The sequence below is a fragment of the Pan troglodytes genome, chromosome 19 (assembly GCF_028858775.2).
Source record: "Pan troglodytes isolate AG18354 chromosome 19, NHGRI_mPanTro3-v2.0_pri, whole genome shotgun sequence".
Lineage (NCBI taxonomy): Eukaryota > Metazoa > Chordata > Mammalia > Primates > Hominidae > Pan > Pan troglodytes.
In genome coordinates this window covers 50,408,311-50,418,429 of record NC_072417.2, presented here as the reverse complement: position 1 = coordinate 50,418,429, position 10,119 = coordinate 50,408,311, and the positions used below count along the sequence as shown (strand labels likewise).

The following is a 10,119-nucleotide window of genomic DNA, read 5'->3' as shown; positions in this document are numbered from 1 at the left end:
TTTTTTATTTTTTATTTTTTTTGCTCTTTGCAATCTTGTTGCTGTTGGCTGTTTGGGTCTGCCCTGATTGTAAGACACCCATGGCAAAGGTCTGCAGCTTCACACCTGGATGAAGTCAGCGAGACCATGAGTCCACCAGGAGGAGCGAACAACTCTGGACCCGCCACCTTTATAGAGCTGTAACACTCATCGCGGAGCTCTGCAGCTTCACTCCTGAAGCCAACGAAACCACGAACCCACCAGGAGGAACGAACAGGTCTGGACGTGCCATTTTTAAGAGCTATAATGCTCACTGTGAGGGTCTGCAGCTTCACTTCTGAAACCAGCGAGACCACGAACCCACCAGGAGGAATGAGCAACTTTGGTTGCGCTACCTTTAAGAGCCGGAACACTGACTGCGAAGGTTTGTGGCTTCACTCCTGAAGTCAGCGAGACCACGAACCCACCACAAGGAAGAAACTCCGAACACATCTGAACATCTGAAGGAACAAATTCCGGACACGCCATCTTTAGGAACCGTAACACTCACCGCGAGGGTCCGTGGCTTCATTCTGGAAGGTAGCGAGACCAAGAACCCACTGGAAGGAGCCAATTCCAGACCCAATATTGTTGTAGAATTCTCTCCAGGGTGTGGGTGTGGTGGCTCAGGCCTGTAATCTCAGAGCACTTTGGGAAGTCAAGTTGGAAGGATTGTTTAAGGCCAGGAGTTTGAGTCCAGTCTGGGCAACATAGTGAGACCTTGTCTCTGCAAAAAATTAAAAAATCCAGATGTGGTAATGTGTGCCTGTGTCCCAGCTTTTTTGGAGGCTGAGGTGGGGAAATGGCTTGAGACCAGGAGTTAAAAGCTATGAAGAGCTGTGATCATGTCATTGCACTCCATGCTAGGCAAGAGTGACGACCCCCAACTTTTAAAATATATATTGTTGAGGCAGAGTTTCACACTGTCCCCCGGGCTGGAATGCAGTGGCATGATCTTGGCTCACTGCAACCTCTTCCATCAGGTTCAAGCAATTCTCCTGCCCCAGCTTCCTGAGTAGCTGGGGTTACAGGCGCCTGGCTAATTTTTGTATTTTTAGTAGAGAAGTTTTCACCATGCTGACCAGGCTGGTCTCGAACTCCTGACCTCAGGTGATTCACCCACCTCGGCCTCCCAAAGTGCTGGGATTACAGGTGTGAGCCTGGCATAAATAAAATTTTTTAAAAGAATGAAACAATTATCTACAGACAACTTGTCCCTTCATGGCCTGCATAGGCAGGGCCCTGCCTTTGGCGTCGTCTGTCTGGGGCCAGCTATTCTTTGACGTGAGTTGGTGTAAGTGTGCCAGCTCCCTCGCTCCAGCACAGAGGGACTGATCTGAGCCCTGGCTTTCCTGGGCAGATGGAGCTCCAGCTGCCCCAGAGGTGTCTATGTCAGTAACTTGCCCCTCCTTGGTTGCTCCTCCCATCTCCCTTCCTCCCATACCAGTGTTTCCTGGACCACCTTATGAATCAAGTGCTTGCACTTACATCCTGTCTCAAGATCAGTTTTTGGGAGAATCCCAGTCAGGACAGTAGCTCATTCAAAAAATAAAAAATAAAAAAAAATTCAAAAAACACACAACAGGCCGGGCGCAGTGGCTCATGCCTGTAATCCAGCACTTTGGGAGGCTGAGGCAGGCAGATCAAGAGATCGAGACCAGCCCAGCCAACAGGGTGAAACCGTGTCTCTGCTAAAAATACAAAAATTAGCTGGGTGTGGTGACATGCGCCTGTAGTCCCACCTACTCAGGAGGCTGAGGCAGGAGAATTGCTTGAACCCAGGAGGTGGAGGTTGCAGTGAGCCGAGATCATGCCATTGGACTCCCGCCTAGCGATAAAGTGAGACTCCGTCTCAAAACAAAAAACAAATGAAAACAACAGTGACAACAAAACACACAAAAGACAAGCCAACAGAATAACATCACTGGTCCTCAGACAGGTGGATGATTGGATAGGCAGGTGATAGGGAGGTAGGTAAGCAGGGCTTACCTGAAGCTCATGGAGCGGAAGTTCAATGTCTTACTTTTCTAATTTTCCTCTTCTCTGAGTTCATGTCTCCTTCCAACTCTCCCTCCCCGCCAGCCTCCACAAAGGGAAAACGAAGCCCCCAGATCTTGTCTTTTAAGCCCTCAACCTGACGTCGGGGAAAGAACCCTGACCTGTCTTTCCTCCCTCTTTCTGGCGTGAGAGGGCCACACTTGGTAGGGGGTATCCTCCTTTTCACAGCTAATAACACAGAAACGAGCTCCTTGTGCCCGTTGGGCAAGGGCCACAGGGATGGGCCTCAGCCCCCGGCAGAAAAGGCTCCCCAGCTCCCGAGGGAAGTTTGGGAGCAGCCCGGGAGCTCCCATGGGCAGGCAGTAGGCGTGACGGAAAGAGAAAAATCACAGCTCACACCAAGTAAGGCCTGTTGCTGGGTGCGCTGAACCTTTGGACAAAACTTTGTTTCATTTAGCAAACCTCCATAACAATGCTTTGAGGAAGCGATTCCCACTTTCAGACAAGGAAACTGAGGCTCAGAAGGCAAAGTCACCTGCCTAAGTTTCATAGGGCTTCGGGGGTGGAGCACTTACCAGTAGGAATGCTGGCCAGAGCCCCTTCTCTGCTCAAACTCTGCCTGTGGCTCCCACGTCACTCCAGGTAGAAGCTGAAATCCTTTCCATGGCTCACATGGCTCTGCTTAATCAGTCCCCCACCCTCACCCGATTCCCCCTAAGCCTACCCCCCACCACACTGTCTCTTCTTGTTCCTCAGATAGCCCTGGATCCTCCCGCGTTGGGGCCGCCATCCCTGTATCTGACTGGAGCTGGCTTCCCATGGAAGTAGGTGACCCGCAGCCACCTCCCTGCAGCCACCAGGTCTCTCCCCACAGGCAGCTTTTCCTTTCGGCCTTCCCTGGCCTTCCTGTTGGAGATCGCAGCCCTCCCACCCACTGACCTCCTGCGGCCAGGACTCCCTGACGTATTCTCCATATATCTTACATGTTTATGTATTGGATATCTGCCTCTTTCCAGCAAAACATTGGCTCTGAAAGGGCAGAGACTTTTGCATGGTTTGTTCACTGTCATTTCCCCGGTGGCCAGAACATCACCTGGCACATAGTAGGTGCCCAATATGTGTTTAGTGGATGAATGAGTTGGGACCTGCACCCGGGTAGTTTGAACTAAAGTGAACTAACTAAAATGTACCCTGACAGAAACCAAACTTCACTGAATTGTAAATCAGACTTCAGTATTTAAAAAATTTATTTTTACTTTTTATCATGGAAATTTTGAATAAACACAAAGTAGCAAGAATAGTATAACATGTCACCCAGTTGCAACAATTGTCAACCCACGGGCAATCTTGCGTCATGTGCACCTTCTCCCACTTCCACCCTTCCTGTGTTATTTAGTTTAAAAAGTACCCCAACTTTTAGCATCTTAGTAGTTTAGCAAAATAACAGTTCCTGTGGATCAAGAATCTGGGCCCGTCTCATCTGATGGCTCAGCTGAGGGCAGAGCTGCTCCTGAGCTCATTCAGGCGGTTGTCAGTAGGACTCAGCTCCTCCCAGGCAGGGGGCCAGAGGCCTCCCTCAGTCCTTTGCCAGGTGGGTCTCTCCAGAGGGCAGCTTACAATACGGCAGTGGCTTTGCCAGAGTAAGTAAGGCGGTGCTGGGTGGGGGGAGTCCAACTGAGAGGGGAGTCACAATCATTTGTGAGCTAACCTCAGAAATGACATCCCAGCCCAGGGCAGTGGCTCAAGCCTATAATTCCAGCCCGTTTGGAAGCTGAGGCCAGAAGATTCTTAAGGCCAAGAGTTTGAGATCAGCCTGGGCAACTTAGCCAGACCCCATCTCTACCAAAAAAAAAAAAAGAAAAAAATTAGGGGGGTGTGGGTGCACATGCCTATAGTCCCAGCTACTCAGAAGGTTAAGGCAAAAGGATCACTTGATCCTGGGGGGTTGAGGCTGCAGTGAGCTGAGATTGCACACTGCACACCCGGCCTAAGCAACAGAGTGAGACTGTCTCAAAAAAAAAAAAAAAAGAAAAATGAAAAAAAAAGAGAAGACATCCCATGGCTTTTGTGGTATTCAGTTCATTTGAATCAAGTCCCTAGGTTTGGCCTACACACAAGGTGAGAGATTGCACAAGGGTGTGAATGCCAGGAGGGGCCCTAGCCCATGCCTCCTAGAGAAATGTGGGCTCCCGGACGCAGGGCCCTGTGCGCGAACGCTCGCCACAGCATTGCCACAAGGCAGAGGCTTTGTGCACCACGGCGCATCCCCCCAGCCCTCCTGGCCCAGCAGTGCTGTGCTGCGGCACTGCCTCCACCCTGCCTGTGCTGTCCTCTGCTCTTCTGCCTCTGGGCTTGCTCAGCCCCTGCAGGTACAGGCTGGGTTTGTGAGGGAGCTGATGTTCTTAGGGGCAATCTTGAACCGATGGGAATGTGAGTCTGTAGAAGAGTCTCTGACCTCCATCCTATACATTCTACGTAGTGCTTCATACAATCCTTGGTGGGGTCAAGCTGCCAGTGCCAACAGCAGTGAACACCTTTGCTGGGCACCCTGCGTTGTTTCTGGACTCTTCCCCTGTTGTGGCCAGCTTCTGAGATGACCTCTGATGAGCCTTACCTCCAGTCTTCATGCCCTGTGACGTCTGTGGTCTGTTTACCTACTGGAGTAAGGTGGAGGTGATGGTGTGTGACTCCCAAGGCCGGGTCACTGAAGGCATTGCAGTGCCCTCCTGCATCTTTTGGATTCTCGCCCTGGAGAATGCCAGCCAACGTGTTGTGAGGACACTCAAGCACCCTGTTGAGAGGAACTGAACCTCCAACTAACAGCCATGCAGATGAGCTTGGAGACAGATCTTCCAGCCCCAGGCGAACCTTCAGATGATGGCAGCCCTGGACAATGACTGACAGCAAACTCACAAAGAAAGCTGAGCTGGAACCACCCAGCCAAGACCCACAGAAGCTACAAGGGATAAATAAAAGATAACTGTTGCTTTAAGCCATCTGCTCGTGGGGTAATTTGGTGCATGGTAGTAGATAATAGTGAGACTTTTATTCTCCTACTTCCTCCGTCTTGCTTCCTGAGAGCACCAACTGCCTGCACCCAAGCCTTTGTCTCAGCTCTGCTTTCAGGGGAATTCAAACCAACACAGTCACAGTGAAAACTTAGGGTCAAGATAACGTCTATCCACAAGACACTTGATAAACTGTGGTATTGTTATTCGACTGACCCCAAACAGCAGTGAACACGAGTGACCAAGAACTACCTCAATCAGCTAGGGGAGGTCCCTAGCACCTAATGTGAAATGAAAAAAATCAAGAAGCAAGAAAAAAGAAGAATACCCACAGTGAAACTCTCAATAAAAAGTTTCCAAACACATAGTTCCATTATTCGCACTAATGCTTATGGGCACATATGTATGTAGTGGTAAAAGCACAAAAGCGTTTGTGAGATGAGCAAATGCCAGAATCAGAGTAATGGCCACTTCCGGGGATACAAAGAGAGGAGAGACTGGCTGGGAAAGGGACCCAGGAGCACCATGTATTGGAATCCTTGGTGGAGAATTGAAGCAGATCTGAAGATGAAGCTTGTTGGTGAGTGCAAAGCTGTGTGTTATATAATTTTCTATGCCTGGTTGCATATTCATTGTTGCATTTAATTTTTTTTTTTTTAGATGGATTCTTGCTCTGTCACCAGGCTGGAGTGCAGTGGTGCAATCTTGGCTCACTGCAATCTCTACCTCCCGGGTTCAAGAAATTCTCCTGCCTCAGCCACCCAAATAGTTGGGATTACAGGCATGTGCCACCACACCCAGCTAATTTTTGTATTTTTAGTAGAGACGGGGTTTCACCATGTTGACCAAGATGGTCTCGATCTCTTGACCTTGTGATCTGCCTGCCTCGGCCTCCCAAAGTGCTGGGATTACAGGTGTGAGCCACCACGCCTGGCCACATTTAATATTTTTTAAAATGAGGGATGAAACATACAAAGGGAACTTGGAGGTCTGATTCCATTTCAGCCGCTGGTTCCGTGGCCTTCCAGAGCACTTCCCAAAAGGTACCACTCATGGTCCTGCCTCAATGACTTTGCATTGGCTGTTCCATCCCCAGCGATACTTTTCCACCAGAGAGATGCCTGACCTCATTCTTGCCCTTGTGTTCAGAACCACAAAACACTGTATATTGTAAAAATGTCCCGTTTGCTTATTCCTGAGTGAATGGGTTTCTGCTGCTAACCCCCTGACCAGGCACAGAGCAGTGGTCTTTGCAAGGATGGGCCTGGGGCCTTTCGGTCATTCCTCCTGAGAAATGCTGCTCAGGCCTTTGACCAAGACACAGGAAAAAGGGAGCAGAGATGCAAACACAGATATGCAGCAACCACTCTGCCCAGATTCACCTCGGCTTCCCCCTTGGCACTTGCTATTTTCACAGCTCTCCAAGGCCATTAGTGACAACTGTGCCCTAAGTAGGTCACAGCGATTATCCCCCTTTTAGGGGCAATCATCATCATCATTGTGAGGCCGCAGGTTGGTGTTTAGTGTCCTGCTGTTCCACGAACTACTTGGACACTTGACAGGCCCCATCAGCACAAAGCCCTTCAGAGAGGCCAGGGGCAGCAATCTGCTCTTTCCTTTTTCCAGAAGGAACAGAGGTTGAGAGAGGGTAAATGAACCCCCTGCCCTGCCAAGAAGAGTGTCAAGTGGGCTTTGGGGAGGGGATGAGTCCCCCTCAGACACTGTGAAAGGATGGTGTCCTCTGTGCCCAGGATCTGGTGTTGGCACCACTGACCACCCCCTTCCTTCAGAGAACGTCTCCTCTGTCCCTCCATGTGGTCCTGGGGAGGCTGCCAGTCCAGCTCACTGCCACCCTCCCTGCAGTGGGGAGCAGCCGGTCCAAATGGGATCATGAGCCACAAAGCACACAGGAAGTTAGAAATCCAGTGGTGCAATCAGAAGCAGAAAAACAAAACCCCCAAATCCGAGTGTCTCAGTGGACCACAAGATAAATTCAAGTTGGCAAGATAAAAAGGAAGGTTTCGCTAAGTGTTATTTAAGAAAAACAAGCAGGCAGGGCTCAAATTGGGAACAGAATGTGTGGGGATAAGCAAAGCTCTTCTTCTTGTACATCCCACAGTTTCCAGAGAGGAGGACAACAAAAATGCCTTGAGCACTTGAGGTGAGGACCTGGAGGAAAGGTTCAAGAGACCAAAGGCTTGCAACCTGGAGCAGAGAAAAGCACAGCCTCGCTCTGAGGCCCGCCCTTAAATGCTGTGCCCTGGGCCCTGCCAGGCCCCACCCAGGTCTGGCCCTTGCTTCCCTCACTGTTACACACTTGCCTTAAATTAGAAGCAGAGCTGCACACAGCCACCCACCCGATCCTAGGGGCTGACACCATATTTTATCTGCCATTCTTTTATTTTTTTTTAGATAGGAAAATGGAGACCCAGGAAGATGCACAAACTTGCCCACAGGTCCCAAGGCTGGCTGGGACTCTGTGGGACTTGAAGCCCAATGCTGGAGCCCACGTCCCTCACTGCTACTCCCTGCTGCGGCCCTGACTCACCCCTTCCAGCCTGCCCACTACTCTCAGCCCTTCCAGGCTGCCCACTACCCCGCCTGATGCTGGGTCCTAAGCCTGTGGGCTCCGGCCCAGCCCAGCTGTGCGTGGATCATGGAGTTGGATGGTGGCTCACTGGTCTCCCGCTCCCACCCCTGCCCCCACCCACACACTGCTAGTTTTCCTTCTAGCAGTCAGAGGGATGCTGTTGAAAGTCATCCTCCTTCCTCCCCACAAACCCTCCAGGGCTCCCACCTCCCTCAGGATGAGGCCAGAGTCCTCCCACTAGCCCCCGTGAGTGCTCTGGCCTGGTGGCATGCCTGCTCCCCTTGCTGCCTGCTCATTTCATTCTGGCCACTCACGGTACTGCCTCAGGGCCTTCGCATTGGCTGTACCCTCTCCTGCAATGCTTTTCCACACTACACAGACAGAACTTGCTCCCTCACCTCCTTCAGACTTTGTTCCACTGCAGCCTTCTCAGTAAGCCTTCCTCAAGCGCCTTGCGGTGGAGAGGTACAGAAATACCCTCTAGGGTGGGAAGAAAAGCAGCCAGCCTGGGGCCCCAGTCAGGGCCTCAAGATGTGTCCTTATGTTGCTCCGATCCTGCCCTGTCTCAGGGTGTGCCCTGCTCTCAGATGTGCCTGCCGCTGACGACCATTCCCACTCCGACAAGGAGGCTGCAAAGGCTGTAGCACCCAGGGATGAGGATGAAGCATTTTTATTCTTCCCACTGTAAGATGAAGTAGCATGCGTAAGAAGCCACGTTGGCTCATTTCTGCTTGAACCCCTGACTCTGTGACAACGTGCAGCTCTCTGGAAAGATGCTTTGAAGACAAAGCAGGATGAAGCGCACGGCCCCGCACGTCTCTTGCCTGAGTCACTTGATTCCTTAAAAGAGAAGAGCTCTAGTCCTTGCCTTTCTGACAGGCTTAATGACGATGTCTCTGCCATCTATAACCAGAGGTGCTCTTACACCCACACCTTGATGGGCTGCTGCTTCAACGTAACTTCTGAGCAAGTCCGATGTGATTTTGCACTTGCTGAACCTCCACCACCTGTATGTAAGCCGTGGGCTTCAACAGAACTGCCCCGAGGCAGTAGATGTGGTCTGGAGTCCTCAGACTCCTGAATGAAATGAACTTTAGTTCTTTGAAAGCTTGATTTTGTTTTCGTTGTCAACACTGGGAAATCGGGCTTAGAGGGGCTTCCAGGGGCCTCTTTGCCCTCCAGCTTTCCTTGCCTCCTCTTGTCTCCTGATTTGCTCTTATGTTTCTCTACCTTCCAGGATCCCGAGTTGCTAAGCTCCTAGCTCCAGCCTGTCCCACCAGCGGGGGCTCCAAGGGGCTCAGGCTTCCCAGAGTCCAGTGCCCACATGGCAGACAAACCCACATCGTGTGCCCGAGTCTCCTGGCCTGGTTTAGGCATGTGATTACACTCATGGGGTCTGTGTCTCTTGCTCGGATTTAACCACATACCCTCTCAACCCGCCAACTAGGTTTCAATGCAAGGGAAGGCCAGATCCCTGTGTGTCATGTCTAACCCACACACCCACGTGAGCGCATGTCTGTGCACATGGAACGTGTGTCTGGGGTCCCGATGGCAGTGTTTACACAGGAACCTCTGTCCAGTGAGCGGGCACACACGCATGTCCTGGGCATCTGGGGCTAGAACTCTCAGGAGTGAGAATGGGGTAAGGGGCAGAGGGTCCTTTACAGTGGGCCACCAGGGCACCCCCACTGGCAGCATGGACCCACCCCCTCAGAGGGCATGGAAAATATCTGGAGCCTAGGTCGAGGGTATGAACGTCCCCAGGGAGAAGGAAGGTCATCAGTGAATGTAGAGTGGGCAGAGTTGCCCCTTCCAGGGGAGTGAGCAAGGGGCACATCCCGTCAGTGCTGGGTCCACTGAGGGCTTGGGGGGCTGCCATTAGCCCACGTGGTGCGTTGTGTGAAGGAAGAAAGCGCCCTCTAACGGTGGCTGCACTCCCAAGGGTTGCAGGGCTTGGCTAGCGGAGCATGGACTGCATGTCAATGAGCACTGCGCCTTTGGCAGGATGCCCTTGGGCAGTGCACAGCCTGTACCGCTGTACAGGGCATCCGTGGGGGAGGCGGGACTTGTGGAGACACATCAGACCAAGGTCAGCTCCAGTGTGAATGGGGGAATTGAGGGAACCCGAGGGCAGCAAGAGGTGGAGAGGCATCCAAGAAAGGCCCAGAGGATATGTAGGCTGGGTCCCCACCAGCAGTCACGTGAGTGCCTGGCAAGACCATGAGTCAACATCCCAGCACTTGGGGTGGGGTGGGGTCCACACACTCACTCCTCTGGTGCCACCACAGCTCAGGGGGCCTCTTGTCTGCACGCTGAGCCAGGACTGGCCATGATGGAGGGGGCCAAAGAACAAGAGAGCCCTGCTCTCTAGTTAAAGAGAAAATATGCACCCACACGGAACATGTTTAAAAATGTTCTTCACAAGTTAAACCTAGAGTCACCATATGGCCCAGCAATTCCACTCCGAGGTATCTATACAAAAGAACTGAAAACAGGTGGCCGGGC

At 51.7% G+C, this 10,119-nt stretch overlaps 1 protein-coding gene across 1 annotated transcript in view; it reads left to right on the top strand.

Moving 5' to 3' along the window:
- The first annotated feature begins 285 nt into the window (after nt 1-285).
- Nucleotides 286-10,119, top strand: part of LOC104002907 (E3 ubiquitin-protein ligase LNX) — a 31,864-nt gene continuing 22,030 nt past the window's right edge. The window contains 5 exon segments of the mRNA XM_054671134.2: nt 286-403; nt 2,245-2,418; nt 2,773-2,844; nt 8,202-8,298; nt 9,619-9,815. Of these exon segments, the coding sequence (XP_054527109.2) occupies nt 286-403; nt 2,245-2,418; nt 2,773-2,844; nt 8,202-8,298; nt 9,619-9,815 (658 nt within the window).